This window comes from Stegostoma tigrinum, chromosome 30 (genome assembly GCF_030684315.1).
Source record: "Stegostoma tigrinum isolate sSteTig4 chromosome 30, sSteTig4.hap1, whole genome shotgun sequence".
NCBI lineage: Eukaryota > Metazoa > Chordata > Chondrichthyes > Orectolobiformes > Stegostomatidae > Stegostoma > Stegostoma tigrinum.
The window spans coordinates 1,774,187-1,801,557 of NC_081383.1; the positions used below are offsets into that span (position 1 = coordinate 1,774,187).

At 41.8% G+C, this 27,371-nt stretch overlaps 1 protein-coding gene across 5 annotated transcripts; it reads left to right on the forward strand.

Annotated features, from left to right (window-relative positions):
* Positions 1-2,316: 2,316 nt before the first annotated feature.
* LOC125465797 (inositol-3-phosphate synthase 1-A-like) lies at positions 2,317-26,718 on the forward strand. 5 transcript variants are annotated; one of them, XM_048559655.2, is made up of 11 exons: positions 2,317-2,448; positions 9,763-9,898; positions 13,652-13,813; positions 17,050-17,179; positions 19,534-19,727; positions 20,038-20,187; positions 20,366-20,581; positions 22,753-22,917; positions 23,807-23,920; positions 25,617-25,834; positions 26,179-26,718. In XM_048559655.2, exons 2-11 carry the CDS (start codon positions 9,782-9,784, stop codon positions 26,351-26,353), a joined length of 1,641 nt encoding a protein of 546 aa, XP_048415612.2. In that variant the 5' UTR covers positions 2,317-2,448; positions 9,763-9,781; the 3' UTR covers positions 26,354-26,718. The 5 variants fall into 5 exon arrangements, with proteins under 5 accessions (XP_048415612.2, XP_048415613.2, XP_048415614.1 ...); XM_048559656.2 differs by lacking the exon at positions 2,317-2,448 and adding an exon at positions 2,467-2,703; XM_048559657.2 differs by lacking the exon at positions 2,317-2,448 and adding an exon at positions 12,897-12,976 and having other exon boundaries at positions 9,786-9,898.
* Positions 26,719-27,371: the final 653 nt, after the last annotated feature.

Below are 27,371 nucleotides of genomic sequence, written 5' to 3' on the forward strand. Positions count from 1 at the left end.
GGGTGTTCCATTTATAGTGAATAATAGTGAAAAGCTTCAACTATCACCACAATCCAGTGCCATTTTGAATAGTTTAAAAATAAGATGACAGAACTGAAAGAGAGTCCATCTTCCTTTTGCCACCTCCCCCAGGATGTACTGAGTGCTGAGCTGGCTCACCAATAACACCTGGCCTTCAACCCTCCTCCATTGACTGTGCCAGACCCACCAATGTAGGTGTTGTTGATCTTTAGGTACCATCTCTTCGACGCTGGGCTCACCCTCATGAGGTTGCTATTGATGCCAGGTCACGTGCTGAATTACACTCGCCCCACAACCAGCAGTCCCTGGCTCTGCTACTGCTGTTTTGCCAATAACCAGGAGTTCCCATCTCTGGGCCTGCTGTGAATGCAACCAGGAGTCCCTGGCTCTGCTGCCTACTTTGTGATACCAGGAGTCCCTGCTCCAGGCATATGATGCTGCTGTCAATGCTTCGCCAATGTTAGGAGTCCCTGCTCTGGGCTTAATGCAAACAAAAGTCTCTAGCTCCAATACCAGGCCAGGCCACTGCTGTCTCACCAAGAATCTCGCTCCAGCAGCCATCCTCTGAGATGTCACCATGCCACTGCCACCTCCGAAAGCTGGAGGAGCTCTGCCACCGCTACCACTGGCCTAGAATGCCAGGAGAATATGAACAGAGATAATGGGAACTGCAGATGCTGGAGAATTCAAGATAACAAAGTGCGAAGCTGGGTGAACACAGCAGGCCAAGCGGCATCTTAGGAGCACAAAAGCTGATGTTTTGGGCCTAGACCCCTCAGGGACTGAAGCGTCAGCTTTTGTGCTCCTAAAATGCTATCTGGCCTGCTGTGTTCATTCAGCTTCACACTTTGTTACCTTATGCCTGTAGAATGTCCTTGCTTCTGCCGCCGCCCCTACTGGGTCTATCCTGCCGGTGGCATAGGGCTTACCCAGAGATAATGATGGTGGTGTGTGGGACACTATCAGTAAGTTATGTGAGCATGTCATGCTGTTGCTTGACTAGTCTGTGAGACAACTCTCCCAATTTGTCACTCGCCCCCAGATGTTAGTGAGAAGGACTTTGCAGGGTCAACAGGGCTGTTTCTGACATTGTCTTTTCTGGTGCCTAGGTTGATGCCATGTGATCCATCTAATTTCATTTCTTTCAGACTTTGTAGCAATTGGTACAACTGAATGGCTTGACAGGATATTTCAGAGTCAACCACCTTGCTGTGGGTCTGCAGTCACATGTAGGCCAGACAAAGTGAGGATGGCAATTTCCTTCCCTGAGGGGCACTGGTGAGCCAGATAGGATTTTTTCCTAACCATCAGCAATGGATTCATGGTCATTGGTAGATTCATAATTCCAGATTTCTTTCTTAATTCAAATTCTACCATCTGCCATGATGAGATTTAAACAATGGTCTCCAGAAACTTAATGAGTTTCTACATTAATAATCTTAGCAATAAAACCGGATGGCCATTATCTTCCCATACATGAAAATCAGAGGAGATGTCCAAGAGCATGTAGAAGTCAGTATAACAGATGACAACAGCATCACCCTTGTTGGTAATAAATACTGGCCTAGCCAGCTCTGCCCACATTCTGAATGTGAATTTTTAAAAAATTACAGCTAGAGCAGGCTTGAGGAATCATCTATCCTTCTTTTCAACCTTTTTAAATATTATTTCTCACAAAATGTAGGTCAATATTTGTTGCCCACTTCTACATGCCCATGGAGAAGATCATGCTGACATCTACAATCCTCATGTTGCAGGGATACTCATAGGACAGTTAGGAAGGGAGTTTCAGGATTTTGACCCAGACACAATGAAGGAATGGTGATATAGTTCCCAGTCGGAATGATGTGTGGCTTGGAAGGGAACTTCCAAAGGATGGCCTCCCATTGAACTGCTACCTTTGTCCTTTTCAGTGGTAGGGATTTTGTGTGGAAGATGCTGTTGAAGGAATAAGGGCAGTGCACCTTGTTACACGTGTGATATTGTACAGACCGATGGCGGTCCTGTACCTGCGGAAATGTAGTGAATTCCAGAATGTTCTGTTCTTGCCTTTGCATCTCAGAACATTCCATTGACTGGTCATAAGTAAATAACCAAAACATAGCCTTGAGCGTTTAACAGGCTTTGCTGGCTCAGATTCCATGTAACGCCTTGGAAAAATACAACAAATTCTTTTCCTCCAATGAAATATTTTCCTCCAATCTATTTGCCTGTGGGATTCAAGCAGAGTGAGTCGGCATGGTACCGACCACGCTCCGCCTACCCGCGCCACTGATTGGTCGCTGGTGGCTATGGGAACCAGTGTCCGCCACACTATAAAGGCGGCTCGCCTCAGAGCGGGGTGTTCATAGTCAACGGAGCACGGGCTGAGTGGTTAGATACAGGGGGACATCGTCGAGAGCTTGCTTTACCGAACGCAGACAGACGGTAATAATCCGGCCGAACTGCTGCTCAGAAAGTTCCCCCTCAGAGTGTGATAGTTTCCCAAGTTCCGGGTTCGGGTTTTTTTTTTGGTTGGGGAAGATCAGGGTGGCAGTAGGTTTGGGGGTCGGAGCAGCAGGCGGCGTGGGGGTCAGGCTGGGAGAGCGACAGATAAGGGGACAGTTGAAGGGGTGACGGTGCCGACCTTGCTCGTTGTTACTTGCCGACAATAAGGACTGCAGATGTTGGAAGCCAGAGGCGGTAGGTTTGAGGAGCAGGAAAGACAACGGTTCGGGCCGAAACCCTGAGTCAGGACTGGTCCTCGGACGCTATCTGACACGCTGTGCTTTTGCATCCTCTCACCTGTAGACTTATGCTCTTCGGGAGGTGTCGGCATTAAGGTGGGTGGGTGGCCTCAGTGCGCAGGCGCGGCGGCAGCGCGTGTTGGAGCTGATGACGGCAGCACGTGCCCCGACCGTTAAACAGCTGCCGCGCTCAGCGTGACCGCAACACTTCACACACCGCCCCCCCCCCCCCCCCCCCTCGCGCAAGGCGGAGCGTGGTGTCAGCCCCTGCAGTGACGCGGGGATCCCGCAGATACAAGGAAGTTAAAATTGTATCAGAGATAACCGGAACTGCAGGTGCTGGAGAATCTGAGATAACGAAGTGTAGAGCTGGATGGTCGCAGCAGGCCGAGCAGAAAAGTGACGTGAAGAGTGTAGGCCCGAAACGTCAGCTTTCCTGCTCCTAAGATGCTGCTTGGCCTGCTGTGTTCATCCAGCTCCACACCTTGTTATCTCGGATACCCGGAAGTTACAGGTCTGCCAGTCTGATGGTGGAGAAGCTACTGGAAGCTATTGAGGGACGGAACGAACTTGTACTTAATGAGGCAGATTAGTCAAGAGCAGTCAGCGTGGCTTTAAGGGGCAGTCATGTCTGACTAACTTGATTGCATTTTTCAGAGTTCATCAGGCATGTAGATGACAGCAACACTGTTGATGGAATCTACTTAGAGTTGAGTCATCCAGCACGGTAACAGACCCTGTCAATCAGACATTCCAATCTGACCTACTTCCCTTTGGCCTATATCCCTCTTAAGCCCTTCTTATTCATCAACCTATTCAGATTCTTTTAAATAATGTAATTTTACCAGCCTTTAAGGTCTTGCATGGGAGCTTGCTGGTGAAGGTAGGAACCCACAAGATCTGAGGAAAATTGGATCCAGAGTTGGCTGAGTGAGGGGAAGCAGAGGGTGATGGTTAGACGTGCAGAAGACACTGAAAGACTGTAGAGGGATATAGATAGTCTAAGTGAGTGGGCAAAGGCCTGGCAGATGGAGTACAATGTTGATAAGTGTGAGGTCATCCATTTTGGATGGAATAACAGCAAAATTGGCTATGTTTTAAATGGTGAAAAAAGTGCAGCATGCTGCTATGCAGAGACTTGGGTGTCCTTGTGCACGAATCGCTAAGAGTAGGATTGTACGTGCAGTAGATAATTTAAAAGGAAATGGAATTTTGTCTGCCTTTGCTAGAGGGATGGAGTTTTATAAACAAGGAGGCTATGCTACAGGGATAATGGGAACTGCTGATGCTGGAGAATCCAAGATAGCCAAGTGTGGAGCTGTATGAACACAGCAGGCCAAGCAGCATCTCAGGAGCACAAAAGCTGACGTTTCGGGCCTAGACCTTGCAGGGTCTGGGCCCGAAACGTCAGCTTTTGTGCTCCTGAGATGCTGCTAGGCCTGCTGTGTTCATACAGCTTCACACTTGGCTATGCTACAGCTGTATAGGGTCCTAGTGAGGCCATACCTGGGGTACTGTGTGCAGTTTTGGTCTTCTTACTTGATGGTCTCCTTACTTGAGACAGATATACCAACACCGCAGGAGGTGTAGGGGAAATTCTCTCGGTTGATTCCAGAGTTGAGGGTTGGATTATAAGGAGAGACTGAGTAGACTGGGATTATACTCATTGGAATTCAGAAGAATGAGGGGAGATCTTATAGAAACATATAAGATTATGAAGGGAATAGATAAGGTAGGGAGGTTATTTTCGCTAGTAGATGAAACTAGGACTAGAGGGCATCACCTCAAAATAAAGGGCAGTAGATTATAGGACTATGGTCAGGAGGAACTTCTTCACCCAAAGCGTTGTAAATCTGTGGAATTTCCTGCCCAGTGAAGCGGTTGAAGCTACCTTGCTGAATGTGTTTAAGGCAAGGCTAAATAAATTTTTGAACAGTAAAGGAATTAAGCATTATGAAGAGTGGGTGGATAAATGAAGCTGAGTCTCAAAAAGACTGGCCATGATCTTATTAAATGGTGGGGCAGGCTCAAGGGGCCAGATGGCCTACTCCTGCTCTTGGTTCTTATGTTCTTAAGGGATGGTGTTCTCCAAGCATTAGTGTTGGGGTCGTTGCTGCTTGTGATTTATGTATGAATGGTTTAATCTTGAATATAGGTGGGTTGATCAGTAAACTCGTGGATGATAGAGGAGAATAGCCTTAGATTACAGGAGAGTAGGTACTGGCTCCAATCTTTCTTGAGGCAATCTGCTCATTCCAGGTTAATAGGAATCTAGTTAACATTCTCTGAACTGCTTCAAATGCTCTTTAAAGTACAGTAACCAGTACTGTACAAAATACTCCAGGTGCAATCTCACCAGCAATCTATATAACTGAAGCATTACCACTCTACTCTTGTATTCTGTTCTGCTGACAGTAAAGCATTACATTCTATTACTTGCTGTACTTGCATACCAACATAGTGATCCATGCATTAGGACACCAGCTCTCTCCACATCTTCAAACTTTGTTTAGATATTGATTCTTTATTCCTGCCAAAATTGACAATTTCACACTTTCTCACATTGTGCTCCATTTGCCAGAATTTTGCCTCTCACTTAACTCTAAATCCCTTTTGTAGGCTCTTTGTATCCTCTTCATAACTTGGTTTCCACCCTATCTTTGTGTCATCAGTAAACTTACCTATTATTGCTTTGGTCTCTTCATACAGATAATTCTATATAAAATTAGAGTTGAGGCTTCTGCTGGCCTCTAACACACTTGTGACATCCTCCCATCCTGAAAAACACCAATTTATTCCTGCTCTGCTTTGTTAGCTGGCCAATCTATTCCCCCGCATGAGCTTTTATTTTCCAGTAATCTCGTGTGGCACCCTATATATTTACAAACAAGGGACTTTGGTTCACATGCACAACTCTCAGAATGTGGCCAGGCAAATTGAAACAGTCGTTATGGAGGGCTCTGAGATCATAGGCTTTGTAATTAGCAGCATAGAGTATAAAAGCCAGCAGTGATACTGTACCTCCAAACTATTGGTCAGTCCACATTTCATATATTCAGTTCTGGGCACTTTTTTTTATTTAAGGAAAACTGTTAAAGCTCTGGAGAGAGTGCAAAGGATGTTTACCAGAATTTTACCATGAAGAAGGGATTTTTTATACAAGGAAAGATTGGAGAAATAGGGCTTATTCTCGGAGCAGAGAAAATTAAGTGACCTTGTTGAGGTGTTAAAATTGTTTATAACTTTGAACAGGGTAAAGAAAAGTTCTATTTCTATTAGTTGCTATGTCTGTAACTAGGGGGTCATGATCTCAAGATGCTCAGCAAGAGAGCTAGGAATAAGCGGAAGAGAAACTTCTTTACTTAGTTGTTAGGATTTAAGTGCGCTGTCTGATAGAGCAGTGGAGGCAGATTCCATAGGAAGTTTCAAGAGATCTGGATATATATTTGAAATGTAAATATAGAGGACTGAAGATAGAGCTGGAGGATCACACTAGCTGGTTAGTCCTTTTGGGAGACATGGGATTAGATTAGATTACTACAGTGTGGAAACAGGCCCTTCGGCCCCCTTCTGTACTGTAAAATCTATGGTTCATGGTTTTTCGCTTTTACCCCTCACATAAATTATTCTTCAAAGAACTCCAAAAGTTGCATGATTTCTCTTTGACAAAACCATGTTGGCTGTGCCTAATTACCTTGAACTTCTCAAAGTGACCTGTTCTAACGTCTTTAATAGTTTTTAACATTTTCCCTATCACTCGTATTAAGCTATCTGGCCACATTTCCTGCTTTGTCTCCCTCCTTCCTTTTCGAAGGAGTTACATTAGCTATTTTCCAAACAAAAGGAAGTTTCCCTGAATTTTGATGTTTTAGCAAACTAAAACCAGCACATCAACTATCTGTCTAGCTACTCCATCTAAAAGGCAGGGATGAACTCTATCAGGATCTGGGCACTTGTGACCCCACAAGTCCAACAATTTGCTCATGACTTCTCTGGTAATTTTCTCCAGTTCCATCATTCCTTTCAGTTCCTGATTTTACATTTCTATGCTGTTGTTTGTTGCCTTTCCAGTGAAGTCCAATATAAAATCTGTTCACTTCATCAGACGTCCCTTTAGCCTGTGTTCCCCAGACATTGTTTTTCTTAGGATCAACATTTATCTTAGCACTCTTAAATACCTGAAGAAACTCACCTGTTTTTATTTTTGGCTAGCTATCCCTCATACTCTGTTATTGACTCTCTGTTTATCAATCTTAGTTTTTTTGCAGTGTCTTTAATATTCCATCAGTGTTCTGACCTGCTGCCAATCTTTACACAAATGTATTTTTGTTAGCTTTTTTTGGTTAACCGTGAATAGCAGACTGTTCCTTTTTAAATTTTTCTTACTATTACAAGCATATCAGATTCATGTTTTCTGGACTATTCCCTTAAACATTTGCCAGTGAATTTTTTTTTAAATTGGCCTAATCCTATAACCTAAATTGCCAGTTTGCTTTTGCTTGCTCAGCTTTCATGTCCTCATAATTGTCCTTGTTTAAATTCAGAATAGTACTCTTTGACCCACTTTTCTTGCCCTTAAACTGTATGTAAAATTTAACCCTATTATAGTTGCTGCTACACAGGGGTGCTTTCACTGAAGTCTTCAATTCTGGCAGCATCCTTGGGGAGAAAGTGTTGTTTCCAGTCCAGTGTTGTGATGCTGTCCATAGGTGCTGCTAAACTTTTGAGTTTTACCTGTAATTTTTGTTTTGAATATCCAGCATCCAGTTTTTTTGGATTATTTTTAAATAAGAAACTTATTTGTCAAAACTAGACGACTATCGCCCAGTGGCATAACATGCTGATCTAAGAGATTGGATGTTTTCGGGGACAATGAATTCCTTGACTAGACGACTTAGTCTCATTTTTATTTTCTATTTTATATGTAGGTTAAAATGCCCTATGATAATTGCAGTACCCCTTTGACAACTCCCATTTGTTTCTTAGTTCCCTTACCTCACTTGCAGTCGCATCCTCGTGTACCTAACCACTGACCATATCAGAACACCTACCCTGAAACATGTGCTGCTCCTGATAAAGCAATGTCTGTAGTTCATTCTCCAGCCCGTAATCTTAGTTGAAGCTGCCTTAACTTTAAACACATATCGCAGGCATGTTTATGGGTCAAAAACCAGCTGTTATGATCTGTTGGCATTTAACTCTACTAATTAAAATACCAATCCCCTTAAACCCTCCCTTTTGTGTATGAACCTAGGCTCATGGGTGGTGTGGAAATGTGTGTTTTGGACACTTAGAAAGTCTGAGGAGACAGTTTAATGGTTCCTGAAATGATTCTTATGCTAGTCGGAATGTTGTTACCTGTTGGCTGTCTTAATATAATTCAGTTGGTTTGCAAGAGGCACAAGCTGCTGGGTTTGCTTACAAAAGATCTTTCGACTTTTAATTTAAGTCACAGCTAGCAGCAACTGCTTGGGGGATAACAAACTGGATTTCTTCAAGGCTTTGTGGCTTTTACTAGAGTGAATGTAGAGATCGTGAACTGAGTGATCTGTTGACTTCTCTGCATTCTGTTCTCGGCATTCCGTTCTCAGCCCTAAACTGTTATGGAGTCATAAGAGCCTAGAAACAGACCCTTCAGCCCAATAAGTCCATGCTGATCATAATCCCAAATTTGAACTAGCCCCACCTGTCTGTGCTTGGCCCATATCCCTGCAAGCATTTCTTATTCGTGCATTTGTCTAAATGTCCTTTAAGCATTATAACTGTACCTGCATCCATCACTTCCTCTGGAAGTTCATTCCACAGATGAATTGTTAAGTTCTTAAAAAAGGAGACATGAGGGGCAACTTTTTTTAGATTTTTCTCCTTAAAGGTATCTCTACTCAGCTATCTGAGAAGCAACTGCATAGTTTATTGGCAAGCAGAAGACCTTTTGGTCTCTAGGCTGGTGACCATTTGTTGATGACAGTCAACTTCTTGTTACCAGCTGAAGTTCCTTCTGTACACAATCCTTTTAATTACAATTAGTTTTCAAACGCATTTTAACTGGTACTCAAACAAGCAGCTGTTTGGTGCTTTTGTAGAGAGTGGTTAGTTCATTTGACTGGACTACTAGTTTGTGATAGTAATACCAATAGCTTGGCTTCAATTCTCACACTGGCTGAGGTTACCATGGAGGGCTTTCCTTCTCAACCTTGCGTGAGGCATGGTGACCCACTGCTTTGACCACTACCAGTCATCTCTGTTAAAGAGGAGCCCTATGGTCTGGTAGAACTCTGGCAACTTTTCCTTTAGAACGAGTGTGCAGTTATTTGGTTTCAAAATGTGCAACAATCCTTGTCTTTTTTTTAAAAAAATCAATTTAGGCTGAACAAGTTGCGATAATCATGAGGAAACTTGAAAGTCTAGAAAATATTTTTTAACAGAAGTCATAGGTGTCCTGCCTGGATATTTTCTAAACTGTTCTTCCAGCCAACAACTTGAAGAAATGTAGGGTAGGTCTAATTTTGTCTTAATTTGGAATCTCGTCTATAATGGCTGATATTGTTCCTGCTTGAATGAACCCAGGATTTGGATTAAAATGTTTGATGTGAAACCAGCATAGCCTATGTACTCCAATATAGGACTGCTTAGGTTCCTGTTTTGCCAGACTTTAACTTGTTTATGACCACTTTTTGGATGTGTTTGCTAACTTAGAGGAGCTGGTTGCGGAATAAACATGCAAACTGGATGTTGGTGATATCCATCTTCGGTCTGCCTCCCCCTCTCTCTTTATTTATTTCAGAACCCTCTCCCCATCCCCCTCTCTGAAGGGCCTAGGCCTGAAACGTCAGCTTTTGTGCTCCTGAGATGCTGCTTGGCCAGCTGTGTACATCCAGCTCCACACTTAGCTATCTTGGATTCTCCAGCATCTGCAGTTCCCATTATCTCTGGTGATATGTGCCAGTTTTGTCATTTTTGTTTTATCTTTCCTTTCCCCACAAATCACTTCACATACCTTTTTTTCTTTTTTAAGATTCACTTTGCTACAGTTCATGATGGCTGAGAAGTTTACTATTGACAGCCCAGATGTGACCTACACCAAGGATTGCATTGAGGCAAAATATTCCTACCAGACTACACAAGTCTATGAAGAGAATGGATCGCTTAAGGTAAGGTGTCAGTTGTCTGACTAACTTCTATTGAATTAATAGTGCCAGAAAGGTAAGCAGCATGCAGTGTGAGTGTTGTTTACAGGATACTGTGATCAGTCAGTTTATTCTGATGCTTAGTGCCAGTTGTGTCCCGAGCAATTAAGTGCCAGTTCTATCTCCGTGAGAATAGATGCAATAACAAACTATGTACAAAAGGGGTCTTTATGGAACTTGAAGGAAATTTGTGATTAATGAAATTTCCACTTGGTGCAGTTAATTTTATTTTTTCTGTCTAATAAAATCAGATCATTTGGTGTCTTTATACATATGTTGCCTGTTTTGTTTTTTTTTCATTCCACACTCATCCAAGTGAAAATGAGCCCAGCCTCTCGAGGTTTTTGACAACATCTTTTCATCCAATCCCTGCTTGTTCCACCTTGTGTAAATCTGAAATCTGCCCTGTAGTCTCTTCCTCATCCACTTCCTTACTTCCTCCTTGTGCTGTACAGGATGATGTTGCTTGAGGTCTTAAGCAGCAGGAATTAAATATGAGGCATCTTGTGTATTTTTCCCAACAAAAGAACATGGCGGGGGGGGGCAGCGTTCCCAGCTTCAGGTTTTATTTTGTACCTGATTGATTCAGTAATGACCACATTGAATTGGTGTTTGTCTACTTGGGTTAAAGGAAAGAGAAACTAGTCAAGTTTCCCACTCCAGTGTCGAGCAAATATCCTGACTGGATACTGGGTGAATGTGGAATGAAGCTCTGATACTCACAGTTCAATATTCCAACTGCTTATGTATACTGTTTGAGCCCTTCTGCATCCTCACTTAGGTGAGGCCATGGAAAATTAAATCTAGAACAGTGTCCCATTTGAAACTAGGGAACAAAATTTACTAATTTAAATCTTGTATTCTTGGGGAAAATTTATTGAATTAATACTTTGTCAATAAAAATAATTGTTTAATAGGAAGGGGGAGATTAAAAAGACCCAACTCTCAGATGAGGTACAAAGACTGCATTGTGCTAAAACATTACTACGTTGTCAGACTGGATGGATGTTTGTTTGCGCATATATAGCAGCTTTTAAACTAAAACCAGACCAAGAATACATCATGAAGGATGTGATATGAATATTGTCTGTTTATCTCTTGATCACTGACAATGCTGATATTAATTTGAGGATCAGATACACTTTTCTTTTTCAGTGTGATCCTGGTGATCTCAAGTGGAAGAATTGCCTGGAAATCCACTGTTACTGTGGGTAGAGATTTGAATTTGCAGCATGCTGTTTTGGAGCCGAATCATAAAATTCCACAGCATAGGAGGCAGCGATTCGACACATCGTACCTTTGTCTGCTTTTGAAAGAACCATCCAAATGGTGCTCACTCCCTTTCTGCCATTCCTGTGCTTTCCTCCTGGCCCTGCAATGCTCTCCTCCTAGAGTATCTACAGAAATGGCTTGCAGCTGATCCCCTCCATCATAGATTTTAAACAAACCCATGGTCGTGAATGTGGGTGGGAAGATGTGGAAAATAATTGTTAATCCTATTCTCTTAACTGGGAATGGTGTGGCCTTGTGGGAAAAAGAAAGTAGGTGCAGGCTGTTAAAACTTAAGCCTACTACCTATTATCTCAGATTTTGAGTTGAATGTAAACTGATCTACATTTTCTCCACTGGCTTCAAATTACACACTGTCAATGGTGATTATTTGATCATCCAATTGTCCCTTGTCCTTTTACCAATGGTATGAGCCAACCTTTCCAACCCACATGCCAGTCCGCTTGAATGTTAGTTACACATGATTCTGGTTTGAGTCACTATAGCAACCTGTCACATATTTGGTGTGATCTGAACCTATGGATAGCAATGACAGACTCCAACTGTCTTTCCATCTTCTAGCTGGCTGAGAATCTCTCCTGCTCTTAATATCTGCCACTGATACATGTTAAAAAGAGCTGATGGCTGATCAACTTGCTTGGCAGCCTTATGAATATGCCTTTCTTGGTCATCCGACCTTGGGTAGTTGCATTCTAACCTGAAGTTTCTGACTCTGAGGCAGGGATGCTCCTCACTGCTCTACAACCCTTCAATCTGTTGGAATTGCTGGTTCTTGGCAAGAATGGAGAATAGAGTTTATTTGCAACTCTTAAGTACAGCAAATCAACGATCTAATGCTTAATGTGATAGTTTGAACTAATCTGCAAATAGTTGATTGGTGTGCAGTTTGAACTTTTTAAACAATACAACTTTAATGTACACTGGACAGATGTTGCTAGTCCATAGTCTTTCCATCACTATATATAATCATACACTGGCAAATCTGGGAAGTTAAATGTACAAACACTGCTGTTCACATCAGGCCAATCTCTTTTAAAGAACACCAGATCAAAGCGGTTTTTATCCCTGGAACCAGTCATCCAAGTAGTGCTGTCTTGGATGCCTTTTTTGTTTGTTTTTAAACTTTGATATGTCATTAGTCTGTGTTTAAAGTGTAACAGAGTATTTCACTGGACATTTGCAGATTGGATATGTTTTGATCCTTCAAACCAGAGGAAATGAGCACAAAATTACTTTCCTCAGAAGTGGCAGGATTGCTTTCTTCCAAAACAAAGCTGATCTCCCCTTTTCTGATTTTTCTAAGTTGTCTTACCCATGTGGATACCTTGATCGTTGCTTTACTATAGATAAGTCAATACAAGCAAATTTAAAGGTGCAAAGATGATTTTTTTGCAGCATTTAGAGTGACTGAACTCTGCTTCCATTGAGCATTCTGTAAAACAACCTGTTCTTAAAGATTTTTTTAAAGAATATTTTGGAACCATCCCAAATAGGAAATGGCCAGCAGTGAAAAGCCACCTGGAGCATCTTGGCTGTTTTTACACTAGTGTTTCTTTTCAAAAATGGTTCTGCAAACCCAGTGATGGTTCAGTGTTCTGATTTCCTGTTGCATATGCCTGGTTTTAACTTATTAAGCACCTGTTGTGGTTAATGCTGCTTGTGACATTTCTAGGTAAAATAAAGCAATTCGATCCCGAACGTTAAGGTGACAGGATCATAAACCCGTGTCTGACTATGTTATGATAGCAATGGGTGAGATTTTTTCTGTAATATTTCTAGTTTTTAAGCATTATTAGGGAGGCCTTCAATGTAAGTGGTCTTGCAGATGAATATACATTATTGGAGCAGTATTATATGATTGAATGGAGAAAATCAATACAAAGTGTGGGTGATGCTAGAGGGACATGGGCAGGGGTTTAATTTATAAAGTTGAACTTTGTTCTTTGTGCATGTGTATCAAGTTAGCTGGGATTGTTGTGGATGATTCTGTCACAACCCCACCCTACCCCAAAATCCCCCACGGTGTGCAATGGTTATGATTATTCACTCCCACAATGTGGGTGAGAGTAATGGACTTTGTATCCCATCAACGCAACTTTGGTGTAATGTTATTTCGATTTCCTCTAAACTTTGTTAACACTGCTGGTGGGTTTGATGTACCCTCCATCATATTGGCAATATATTTAAACCAAAGTTGCATTGCATTCTTGCTGAACTGAGCAGTTAGAGGAAGGAGCTTGCACATAGTTGTTGTATCAACTTTGAGCCTTCCTTCCAGAGTTAAACTGTCTCCAGGAGGAGCAAAAGCTAACTGAATTCCAATCCAAGGTCAGTTAGCAGACTGCTTCTTCCCCTGGTGATGCCTTTAAGGTCAATGGTTGAGATTTATTATTTAAGTGATTCTTGTCTCTGTTGGGCTGTAACTAGGTGAAACCACATTCTACAAGATTTACCTTCCGCACAGAGAGAAAAGTGCCAAAACTTGGTGTAATGCTGATCGGATGGGGTGGTAACAATGGAACAACCGTTACTGCAGCAGTCCTGGCCAACAAATTGGGACTTTCCTGGATGACCAAAACGGGAGAGAAGGTTGGTTGCTGCTTGCACCACTAAATGTTGCTGCTTATTCCTCCAAGGATGTAGGTATAATTTGCGATGAAGGACAAAACTTTACGTGGTTTTTTTCTCTTTCTAGTGTAGAACTCCAGAGATATAGCACAGTACAGTAGAGCACGGGAACAGGCTGTTCAGCCTACCATGTCTGAACTGATTCTATCTACCTGTACATGGTCTTTATCCCTCTATTCCCTGCCTGTTTTGACTGTCTAAATACATCTGAAATGTTGCAATTGTATCTGCTTATCACTTCCTTTGGCAGTGTTTTCCAAGCATCTACCAGCCTGTATGTATAAAGTAACTTGCCTCACATTTCCTTCTTAAAAACTTTCCCTTTCTCACTTTTTAAACCTATGCTCCTAGTGTTTGACACTTCCATTCTTGGGGGGGAAAAGCCTCTGACTATCCACTCAAACCAGTCCTCCATTTCAAACAAAAGTAGAAATTGCTGGAAAATCTCAGCAGGTCTAACACCATCTGTGAAGACGAATTGATAGTTAATGTTTTGACTCCAGTGGCCCTTTAGAACTGGACCTGGAACATTAAATTACCTACAGATGCTGTCAGATCTGCTGAGGTATTCCAGCAATTTGTTTGTCAGATTTCCAGCATCCACGGTTTTTTTTCTGTGTCAACGTTTTATATTTCTTGGATTGTTGTCTCTCTGCTTCTGACACTAGCAAAAACAATCCAGGTTTGTCCAACATCTAGTTGCAGCTGATGCACTCCATTCCAAGCAACATCCTCAAATCCCTTTTTACAGTCTCCAAAACCTCCACATCCAGCATCACAGCATCAGGGACTCGGGTGCGATTCCAGCCTCTGGCGACTGTCTGTGTGGAGTTTGCACATTCTCCCCATGTCTGCGTGCCTTTGCTCCGGTTTCCTCCCATAGTCCAAAGATGTGCAGGCTAGGTGGATTGGCCATGCTAAATTGTCTGTAGTGTCCAGGGGTGCGTGGGTTATAGGGAGATGGGTCTGGGTGGGATGCTGCAAGGGGTGGTGTGGACTTGTTGGGCCAAAGGGCCTGTTTCCACACTGTAGGTAATCTAATCTTATCTTTCCATGATTAAGCAACCAGAATTCTACACAGTTCTCTAAATGTGGCCTAAGTAAAGTTCTTTTTAATACAAATGCAATATGACTTGCCAACATTTTGTATTCATTGTCCCAACCTATGAAAGCAAGCATGCCATTTGCTGCATTTATTATCTTAACCATTTGAGTTGCTATTTTCAGGCAGCTATGGACTTGTACCTGAGATCAGTGTATATCAATGTTCCTCGGGGTCCTACCATTTAATGTGTACTGTTCTCTTGCATTTGGCCTCCCAAAATGCATCACCTCATGTCCAAATCAAATTACATCTGCCATTTCTCTGCTCGCATTTCCAATTGATCTATATCCTAGAATTAGACCCTGTACACACGACAAGCAAAACAAACGTCATCTACAAAATACCTTGCAAGAATTGTAACAAACACTACATTGGACAAACAGGCAGAAAGCTAGCCACCAGGATACATGAACATCAACTAGCCACAAAATGACATGACCCACTATCACTAGTATCCTTACATACAAATGAGGAAGGACACCGCTTTGATTGGGACAACACATCCATCCTAGGACAAGCCAAACAGAGACACGCACGAGAATTCCTAGAAGCAAGGCATTCCAACCAGAACTCCTCCAACAAACACATTGATTTAGAGCCAATCTACCATCCTCTGAGGAAAGAACAGGAAATGACATCACCAACCCAAGGAAACCTAAACTGACAAATAGAAAGCGGGACATAACACCACACTTCTTCGGAGGCTCACTGATGATGTTACCTAGAATGGTGATGAAACGTCTGAAAACTAACCTTCCAGCTCAGTGCGCAAACTCACATCCAGAACCTCAACCTGAGCTACAAATCTTCTCAAAACTCGCTATCTTGCTGCATTCTTTGACATCCTTCCTAACTGTCCTCACACCTCCCAAATTTTGTTATCTGCAAACTTACTAATCAGACTACTTACACTTTTTTGTCCAAATCTCTTGTATATTACAAACAAGAGCACCTCTGACCTATAACTTTGCATATTATCTCTGTTACCCTTAAACAAAGGAACAACGCTGGCTATTCTGCAATCTTCTGGCACTCACCTGTGGCTAAAGGACACAAAGAACTCACTCGAGGCCCAGCAATCTCCTCAAGTATCCTTGTATAGCTCCCATTAGGCCCTGGGAACTTACTGCCTTAATGTTTTTCAAGACACCCCAACACTTCCTCTTTATATCAACATACCCTTCCCTAATCTTGCATTTAGCCATATCCTCAGTGAATGCTGATGTGAAGTACTCATTTAAGGGCCTCCCCCACATCCTCTAGATCAATGTACAAATTCCCTCCATCGTCCTTGAGTGACTCTGTACCGTTTCTTTAGCAACCCTCTGCTCCTGATATATGTATAAAATGGGTTAGGATTCTTCTTAATTCCACTTGCCTAGAACATTTCATGGCTCCTTTTAGCCCTCCTCGTTCCTTGTTGAAGTTTTTCTCCTACTTTTGTATTCCTGAAGGGATTCCTTACTTTCTAACTCTCATCATCCAGGGTTCCCAAATATTGCCATCTTTCTCTTCCATCCTCACAGGAGCATGCTGATCCTGAACTCTGATCATCTGGCCCTTGAAATACTCCCACTGAAATCTGCACGTATTTAAGACAGTTTTTTTTGATGTCTGAGGGAATTGAGTGATATGAGTGGCCAGTTCAAAGATTGACTTTATTGAATGGCGGAGTGAGGTCAAGGGTTATACAGCCTTCATCTGCTTTATTTCTTCCACTGCTTGCCCACTTCATGCAATATTCAGCCAACATTCCAGAGGGCCACTTAAGTGAAATGCCCTTAAGCCAGTGGATTCAATGGGCTGATTGGCCTACTCTTGTTTCTTGTATAGAATTTAGGATCACATGATTAGTACACTACTATGTATGTAGTATTAGCAGTGCAGAATAGCAAAATGAGATGCTGAATTTTATGCAATGTGCCAAATGTAGCCTCACCCTCCGATACTTTCCACATTTGGGAAGAGGCTTGTATTTTATGTTGTACAGTTACATCTGCCCTGTCTCTGCTTGATCAAGGTTGATGAGATGATGTATATTTTAAAACGTGATGTAACATTTTGTTTCCACACCTGCCTTCCAAATATGCAGGTTGCTAATTACTATGGATCCTTGTTTCAAGCCTCCACTGTGTGCCTCGGGACAGGTTCTGCTGGTGATGTTTATGTGCCCTTCAAGGATCTACTGCCCACGGTTGATCCAAATGACATTGTGTTTGATGGTAGGTATCATGCTAGTTGTGTGACTACATTATCAGTAACTGTGAAGCTGCTGGGATTTTTGGGGATGAGAAGAGAAGTTTTGTCAGGTGCAAAAACTGGGGTAACATTAGTTTAAAATAGAAACTAGAATCTTGCTCCCTGAAGTGGGAGTCAGGGCCCCCACGTGAGTTTGTGCTCTGAGGCAGCTGTCACTATATGGAATTCTGACCAAATTACAATAACTAAGTTCTGAAAAAGAGTCAGTGGATTTGAACTCTTAACTGTTTTTCCCTCTCTACAGACTCTGTCAGACATGCTGTGTTGCTCCAACACTGTTTTTGTTTCCCTTTTGTTTTCTCCAACATTCGCAATTCCAGATCTTTGAGCAACTGTGCCTTTGTTTTGAGCTGACTTTCATTCCTGTGCGCGCACGTGCTCATTCTCACATGCACAAGTGTAAATTTGCCTGGGGTCATAGTGGAGGGAAGTGGTTTGTGGAGCCCTGAGCCAGACATCCAATATTACTTGCAGAATAAGATTAAAAATATGTTCCTGCTGCTTCCCCAATCAGAAGTCACACAAACTGATCTGAGTACTGCCATATGGCCATAACTCTATCCAACAGACATGTTTGCAATGAGCTAAACAACATTTGTGCTGTATTGGCAGTGCAGTGCATTAGAAATCCATATCACTTTGTCAAATCATATACGCCTGCCTAAGTCTGGTCATAGGGCTGAGCAAAGATCTTTCCACTTGGGTTGACACTAGTTCAGCATCGAGTAAATACTATTAGTGTTAGTCTGACTGAGATGTATCTCCTACGTAGGACATAGGAACATTGTTTACCATTTAATAAGTTCATGTTTAAGTGGACTGATGCAAAATGGCTAAAATTAATACAGGAGTTTCTTGTGCCATCTTGGCAAGCACATGTATTTCTGTCAACACTATTAAACAGTATATTGATCATAAGAACAGAAATTGGCCATTCAGCATATTGAGTCTGCTCCACTGTCATTCATGGCTGATATGTTTCTCAACCCCATTCTCTTGCTTTCTGCCTGTAAGTTTTGACAATTAAGAACCTATCTATCTCTGCATTAAATATACTCAGCGACCTGTCCTCCATACTCTCCTGTGACAATGAATTCCATGTCCTCCATAGCCTGCTGTGACAATGAATTCCATAGATTCACCATTCTGTGGCTGAAGAAGTTACTCCTTATCTCTGTTCTAAGGGTTTTCCTCTGCTGTAATGCTGAGCCCTCAGGTCCTAGTCTCCTACCTATGGAAACATCCTCCGAACATCCAGTCTAGGTTGTTCAGTTTTCAGTTACATCCCCCTCATCCTTCTAAATTCAAATATAGTCCCAAAGCCCTCAAATTTCTTAATCTGTTAAGCCTTTAATCCCTGGGATCATTCTTATGAACCTCCTGTGGACCTAATCCAGTACGTCCATCCTGAGGTATGGGACCTAATATTGCACATAGTACTCTAAATGTGGTCTGATTAGAGCATTATAAAGGCTCAGACATGTGTCTCTGCTTTTATATTCTAGTCACTTCAAAATAAATGCCAACATTTGTATTTGCCTTCCCAACTACTGAGTCAGCCTGACAATTTATCTTGAGAATCCTGGACCAGACTCCCAAGTCCTGATAAAGGATATAAATACGAAATATCAACTTTCCTACTGATTCCTCAAGCTTCACACTGTATTGACATGGACCCATTTATCCCCATTCTCTGCTTTCTGCCAGACAGCCAAACTTCTAACCATCCTAATTGCTTGCCTGTAACACCATGGGCCTGTATCTTACTCAGCAGCATCCTTTGTGGCACCTCGTCAAAGGCCTTCTAGAAATCCAGGTAAATAACATCCATTGACCCTCCTTGGTCTAAACTGCTCGTTACCACCTCAAGGATTCTAAACAGATTTGTCAGGCATGATCTGTCCTTGAGGAAACCATGCTGACTTTGCCCTATTTTACCATGCCCTTACAAGTATTTAGAAACCTCCTTCACAATGGACTTGAATCTTACCAATGACCAAGGTCAGGCTAATTGGCCTATAATTTTGTCTTTTGCCTTGCTCCCTCCTTAAACAGGAAGGTTACATTAGTGATTTTCCAGTCCTCTGTGACCCGCCCTGACTCCAGTGATTCCTAAAAGTTCACCTCTTATTCCTCCACTATCTCTTCAGCTAGTGTTTAAATACTCAAGTGTGCTAGTTGAATTTGTCTTTGACAGCATTTTCAAAAGCAATTTCTGGGTCTGAAGTGCTGAGGATGTGAAAACAGCTGCATATCTGCAATCTTTTACTGTTTTTTGTCCTTGACTGAATTTTTGGAATGAAATTTGTTTTTCAAGGCTGGGATATCTCCTCCATGAATCTCTCTGATGCCATGGTACGAGCTCAGGTCCTTGATTGGCCACTTCAAGAGCAGCTGAAGCCTCATATGAAGAAGTTGCACCCTCGGCCTTCTGTTTACATTCCAGAATTCATTGCAGCTAATCAGGAGGACCGAGCGGATAATGTAATACAAGGTTCCAGAAAGGAACAGGTATAGAATTATAATTAAGTCAAGATTTAAATCACCTGACTATCTGTTCTGGGCACTACAATAAAATAAGAGGATGGTCACTTACCATGCACTCTGGATCTGTTTAAAATTCGTTCTTCTCTTGAAGGTGCTCCTTACTGAAGAGGTGGTGTAGGCTATTGAGTGGGTGTGTGTGTGTATAGGTGTGGAAACTTTGATCTACACCCCAGGAGCAGACCATTTGTTCTTAAGAGGCTTTTTAAGAATGACTCTTGTTACCAAATTTGTGTATTATAAATTTTTTGCTTGAGTTGTTTTTGTTTTGTTGTAGGTTGAGCAAATTAGAAAGGACATCCGGGACTTCAAAGCAAAGAGTGGAGTTGACAAAGTAATTGTTTTGTGGACAGCAAATACTGAGCGTTTTTGTGATGTCATACCTGGTGTAAATGACACAGCAGAAAATCTCATGAAAACAATTGAGGTGATATGCCACATCCTTGGAGCAATTTGTCAAATAGATAAATATCTGTCCTGTCCCAGAAAATGATATACATCAAATTTTGACCATATTGCCACTCAGCTGGTAATTGTGTCCTGTGAAATGCAAACTTATAACTTTGATTCTAATGGTTTAACTTTCTTGACCTATTCCATTGCAGTTTGACATGGAGATATCACCATCATCTATGTTTGCTGTGGCTAGCATTTTGGAAGGCTGTGCCTACATCAATGGATCTCCACAGAACACCTTTGTGCCAGGAGTAGTTGATCTTGCTATTAAACGTAAAGTGTTTATTGGTGGCGATGACTTCAAATCTGGACAGACGAAGATGAAATCTGTGCTAGTAGATTTCTTAGTCAGTGCTGGTCTGAAGGTGAGAAACTTGTTTGTCAAGCATCTGTAGAATTTTGTACTGAGTTCAGAATATATTAAATCTGATCCCTGGTTGGCACTGAATTGACTGTTCTTGAGCAGGCAAAATTTTTTTGGTACTCTTGGAATTAAACTGTTGCCCTTTTCCCAACCTGGAGTGGTCGGTAAATGTGATTAATGGGCACTGCAGATGCTGGAGAATCCAGGATAATAAAATGTGAGGCTGGATGAACACAGCAGGCCAAGCAGCATCCCAGGAGCACACCAGCTGAAGTTTCGGGCCTAGACCCTTCATCAGAGAGGGGGATGGGGTGAGGGTTCTGGAATAAATAGGGAGAGAGGGGGAGGTGGACTGAAGATGGAGAGAAAAGAAGATAGGTAGGGAGGGGATAGGTCAGTCCAGGGAAGACGGACAGGTCAAGGAGGTGGGATGAGGCTAGTAGGTAGGAGATGGAGGTGTGGCTTGGGGTGGGAGGAAGGGATGGGTGAGAGGAAGAACAGGCTAGGGAGGCAGATACAGGTTGCACTAGTTCTGGGATGCAGTGGGGGGAGGGGAAGAGCTGGGCTGGTTGTGTGGTGCAGTGGGCGGAGGGGACGAACTGGGCTGGTTAATCATGTTTGTTTATTTCAAGATGTGAATTTCAGGAAGTGGAGCGTCCTAAAGGCAGCTTTGTATGATGGGTGCAGCAAACGTTTGGGAAAGGAAAATGTATGGGGAAAGAGTAAAAAGGTCTGGGATTTCAGCCAACTCTTAATGGTAGTTTGAGTGATAATGGGCACTGCAGATGCTGGAGAATCCAAGATAATAAAATGTGAGGCTGGAAGAACACAGCAGGCCAAGCAGCATCCCAGGAGCACAAAAGCTGACGTTTCAGGCCTAGACCCTTCATCAGAGAGGGGGATGGGGTGAGGGTTCTGGAATAAATAGGGACAGGCGGACCGAAGATGGAGAAAAGATGATAGGTGGAGAGGAGAGTATGGGTAGGGAGGGGATAGGTCAGTCCAGGGAAGACGGGACAGGTCAAGGAGGTGGGATGAGGTTAGTAGGTAGGAGATGGAGGTGCGGCTTGGGGTGGGAGGAAGGGATGGGTGAGAGGAAGAACAGGTTAGGGAGGCAGAGACAGGTTGGACTGGTTCTGGGATGCAGTGAGTGGAGGGGAAGAGCTGGGCTGGTTGTGTGGTGCAGTGGGGGGGAGGGGACGAACTGGGTTGGTTATGGGAGCCCATAACCCCCCAGTTCATCCCCTTCCTCCCCCCCACCCCCCCCCCCCCCCCCCCCCCCCCACTGCACCACACAACCAGCCCAGCTCTTCCCCTCCCCCCACTGCCTCCCAGAACCAGTCCAACCTGTCTCTGCCTCCCTAACCAGTTCTTCCTCTCACCCATCCCTTCCTCCCACCCCAAGCCGCACCCCTAGCTACCTACTAACCTCATCCCACCTCCTTGACCTGTCCGTCTTCCCTGGACTGACCTATCCCCTCCCTACCTCTCCACCTATCTTCTTTACTCTCCGTCTTCGGTCCGCCTCCCCCTCTCTCCCTATTTATTCCAGTTCCCTCCCCCCATCCCCCTCTCTGATGAAGGGTCTAGGCCCGAAACGTCAGCTTTTGTGCTCCTGAGATGCTGCTTGGCCTGCTGTGTTCATCCAGCCTCACATTTTATTATCTTGGAATCTCCAGCATCTGCAGTTCCCATTATCTCTGTTGATGACTAGTGATGACTTTTTAAAATTCTGGAATCTTAGCTGTGGATAATGAATTGTTTGAGCTGTGATTATTGAAGAACCTGATTTTAAAGCTAAATCTTGAACTTCTAGTCTCATTAAAACTATTTTCCAGTTTGTCATTACAGGAGCATTTACTGCTCAGACCATTAGAGGTTTGAAGTTTCATTTAGATTGTCCAATTACTTCATCTGTTTAGGGGCCCTCTTTTTTAGTGTGGTGTCAAATATGTAGTTTCTGTAATTAACTATGACAAGCTGCTTAAAATAGTAGGTTGCTTGCAGCCAGCTTCTTTGCTTGCCAGTTCATGCTGTGCTGATTGCAACAACTAATTTGTGGCAGAAAATGGCCCAAGAAATAATATCATGTTATTGAGTTGAGATTTAAAGGCTGACTCCTTAACTTGAAAGGACTAAGTAATGCTCTGCATTTCCTTCCTCTCCTTGCAGACTGTCTCAATTGTCAGTTATAATCACTTGGGCAACAACGATGGAAAGAATCTGTCTGCACCAGAGCAGTTCCGATCAAAAGAGATCTCAAAGAGTAATGTAGTGGATGACATGGTTCAATCTAATCCCATTTTATACAAACAATCTGAGAAACCAGATCACTGTGTAAGTACTGGAGAGAGGGGCTTATTTTTGCAAAAAATTTGTACCAAGTCAGACTTGATAATCTGTATCAGGCTGTTTTACACAGTTGAATCAAAAAGTTTGCATGCCTTGTGTATTGCTTTACTAACGCAGAATCTTTTTGTATCAGAGTTCATGTATTGGTCCCTATTATTATTTTGTAATGACCATTGCAATTTCATCTGACTTCTCCAAACATGGCAATTTTATTGTAGCTGGGCTTTTCAGGATTCAGGATCTTGCTGATACTTGTTAATTAAATCTGCATGTGATTTATGGCTGTTTACTCATGAACCTCAGAAATAGCAACATTTCAAACCATCTTCAGTGAAGGTGCTGGAGGACAGTTCAAGATCTGTTGATGCTCAGCTTAGGTGAGACTCCTGGTATTTTTTTTAATCAATGGCTATGGGCTAGTCAGAAATGGTTTGAGAAGTAAAACTCTGGGATGAGGTCCTAAATGTAGACTCATTGGTTATTATGGTGAATTAACACATGCTTCAAATGATACATTGAATACAAAGCATAACTTTTGTGGGGAAAGGCTTTGAATTTAATAGTCACCAAAACATACAATGGGGAATTCTGGAAGACTCTGAAGAATGCTGAGAATGTGGAATTCTGCCTTGGGCTGTTTAAAGCAGAATCGATCCGTTCGAGGGGACCCTGGATGTTTTTGAGGATTATGATGGATTTGGTTGCAGTGCAGCATCAATACCAGTATCCTGATTTGCATTGTATTGCCCTAATTTGTGCTGGCTATCCTATGTTAACTGGATAAGAATAGCAATAAAATGGAAGAGTTGATGAAACGTGCTATAGTGTTTAAATGTCTCTTTTACTCATGTCCTTTGATTTGTGCTTGTTCTAGGTTGTAATTAAGTATGTTCCATATGTTGGAGATAGTAAGCGTGCTATGGATGAATATACGTCAGAAATTATGATGGGTGGCACTAATACCATTGTCCTACACAACACCTGTGAGGTATGTGCCAAATTTCAATTCCATATTGGTGAATATTAAGGATTTAGGAGTGAGTTTGGAGCAGGATAATGTGAACATTAAAGGATGGGCAAAGACTGAGAAGTATTGTAATATTTTTACAACACCAGAGATGTTTAGTTGTTTCATTTGTTCAATTATCTGTTAATTGTGCATTTGATGCTTGATCCTTCATTTTAAAGTTTTTAAGTAACATTTCCACACAATGTCAACATTATACTTTATCTGAGCAGCTAAATGCCCTGTACACAAAAATATAGGAGAAAAAGAACAAGGAATAGAGCTTCAAACTGAATTGCAGGAGCTCAGCTGGCCTATGTCTAATATACTATTCAGCTGTTGCAGTATATGCTTATCCTAAATTTTGCTGACTTGCCCACTACTCATTTTACAATGTGAGGGTGTTTTATATGTCTCTAATTTGAACTGTATTTTGTTTGATGCACTCTCTTTGCACTCTCATTCGGGCCTTTAAGGCATTTTTAATGCCAATCTAATGTCTGCATCTTTGTTCATATGATTTTTTTTTTTCATTTAAATTTAGGCTGTTTGCTGGCGTCCACAGCTGTGCATATATGCTAATCTGGTGTGCACAATTCCAGATCCTATACATCATTGTGAACATTTATGTATGACTTCATCTGGGATCCATTTATGGGTGGGGGTTGTGGGAAGGAGAAAAAGAGGGAAAGAGTGGGGACCTGTTTTCCTATCTCTGCCTAGACCTTTATATGCATGTGTGAATTTGTGATACATAATGCACATGCTGGTGTCAGTGAATGTAGCAATTAAATTATAGGCCCCCTCTGCTGTTTCTCCAATATGTCTTTCATTAACTATGTACTGTTTCAATCTAGAAAGCAGTTCTTGTCTTTATGTATTTCCAACTGTAGACTGTCCTTTTCTTGTGACTACGGTGTATTTTTCTTTTTAAATAGATGTGTATTACTACTAAAGTTTAATACAATGGATATTATATCTGCTGGGTTATTGCATTTAGCCCTTTCCTTCAAATATTTCAGTTAATGAAGCGGAGTTTCCTTTTTGTCATTGAATATTTGAGCATTCAGGATTCACTAATTTCTGTTATTCTTGGAAACCTAGTCTACAAGGTGATTGATATTTCTTTGAAGTTTTCAGCGTAATTTCAGTTGGTACAGATATCAAGGGCTGAAAGGCCTAATTCTGCACCTATTCTGTTTTTCTGCAAACACCTGCAGTATTCTGGGATTTGCATTACGTGTTTAGTGGTACTTCTAATTACCTAACTCCAGTTCTGACTACTTTTTGTGCCTTGAGTAAAAGACGTTTCCTTCTGGTCCTGTTTTCTGCTGCTGCTGTCTAGGTTTGGAAAAATCGATATTTGAGACCCTAATATGATTTGAGCTAGATATGAATGATTGTAGGACCTCTCTATATAACAGATTATACATGCAGTTCTGACAATGTATGACTGGACATGAGGTTAATTCTGTTTCACCCTCTACAGATGCTGCCAGACCTGTTGAGTTTCTGCAGCACAATGTTTCAGATTTCCAGCTTCATGTATTTATACAAAGTCCCATAATCAATAAATACTTTCTCTAACTTAATGATTTTTGTCTCTTGCTCTTATATATTTATTAAAAGGAGTACCTAATAAAGCAATCTCTGTTCAAACATTCATTTTTTTTTAAAGGATTCCTTGCTGGCTAGTCCTCTTATTCTGGACCTTGTGATCCTGACTGAGCTGTGCCAAAGGATAACATTCAAAGCAGAATTGGATCTAGAATTCCAAACATTCCATAGTGTCCTCTCCATCCTCAGCTACCTCTGCAAAGCTCCATTGGTTCCAGATGGAAGTCCAATTGTCAACTCTCTTTTCAGACAAAGGACTTGCATTGAAAATATTCTGAGGTAATGAACTGTACCACTCCAGTAAAGCTTGTAGGGACAGTAATCGAGGGGGTTGAAAAATGGAGTGATGAATTTAGGATGCAAATGTCATCTATCACTTCCATTATTTCCTTTAGAAATAAAGCTGGCATATCAATCAATTAAATTAATAGTTGTAACAAATGATTCATTACCTTGCTCGGTGTTGCATCTGAACATTAGAGGTTAACGTCCCATTATTTACATTGTGTGCAATCTGTAGGTGGATCTGTTGTATTTGGCACAGCACTATTGGTGGTTAGTCAGTAGCATTGTCTAAATTGACCGGTCACCAATAACCATGGTTTGTTTTCTGTTTTTTTTAGGGCTTGTTTGGCTCTTCCTCCTCAAAACCATATGTTACTGGAACACAAGATGCAAAGGAGCTTTATGACTGACGGCTATGTAGCTCAACCTATACCTTGCATAAATGAGAAACTCAACAATACCCCATGCAAGAACCATATTTTAAATGGTCACACCAATGGATATATTCACTAAATTTTCAAACTTTTTTATTATTGGTAGATGATGTTGTAGTAATATAGTTGAAACTCAGGGTTACTTGTTGGATTTTGATCTCCCTAGATTTCTGGATATGAATATTCTTGTTTATTCTGCCAGACACTATGTTGAAAGTTTGTTGCACTTCACCTGTTTTATTGTCTAATAGCAATGCTGGTGATGACTTATCAACTGTTGCAAAGCTACATATTAAACTGTCCAGAATGTTTTAAGTACTTCTTGTTTTGCAAGTATTGACAACCTTGTTAGTGAGAAGTGAGCAACTTGCTCCCTACTTAGAGCATTGAGCAGTAACTGGATGTTGGAACTTGAAAATAAAACCTTTGGTCTTCATCATCAAATGATGTCCATTTTTGTTTGTGCTTTTTTTTGTTTGGTTAGTCAGAATTGTGATTGTAAGTGATGTTCTGAGAACAAGCCTGTGGCAGTATCTCCATAATCCCTCAATGCTATACCCATCTATCTTGAACAAGATATATTTGATTTGTTTATGTGCAACCTGATGCCTTGTCACCCTTTTCAAGAAAAGTCATTTGAATTCCTCTTTTTTAGAAAATGCAAATTGAGGCTTTTGTGCCTCCCACAGCCTTTCAGCATACCAAAGCATTTTACATTGATTTGAATACTATTGCTACAGGTGGAGAAAAATACAGTAACCAATGTTTTTCTTTCTTTTGCATCCTCCTTTTCATCATTCGACGAATAGCAGCTGGATCTGAAACTCAATATTTTCTTTATGAAGATCTCAATTCCTTTTTTTTAAGCCATGTCTTTCAAATTCTCTTTTTCCCAAAAAAACCCCAGGTGTGCATTTAGCCTTTAATGATGTTCTATACTTCTATCTTCTGGGTTAGAATCATACAGCACAAACAGACCCTTCAGTCCAACTTGACCTTGCTGAACAATGTCTCCCACATGTAACCAGGTGATGGTTACCATCTGGTTTTAAAATGGTCTGGCATTAATTTATAGTCAGTCAAAGGTCAGATGTTTG

Bases quoted from the DNA above. Each gene is read 5' to 3' on its own strand.
- LOC125465797 (XM_048559655.2), top strand. From the start codon at position 9,782: ATGATGGCTGAGAAGTTTACTATTGACAGCCCAGATGTGACCTACACC. The intron at 13,814-17,049 runs GTTGGTTGCTGC...CCAAATATGCAG, and splicing joins TGACCAAAACGGGAGAGAAG to GTTGCTAATTACTATGGATC. The intron at 22,918-23,806 runs GTAAGTACTGGA...TGCTTGTTCTAG, and splicing joins CTGAGAAACCAGATCACTGT to GTTGTAATTAAGTATGTTCC.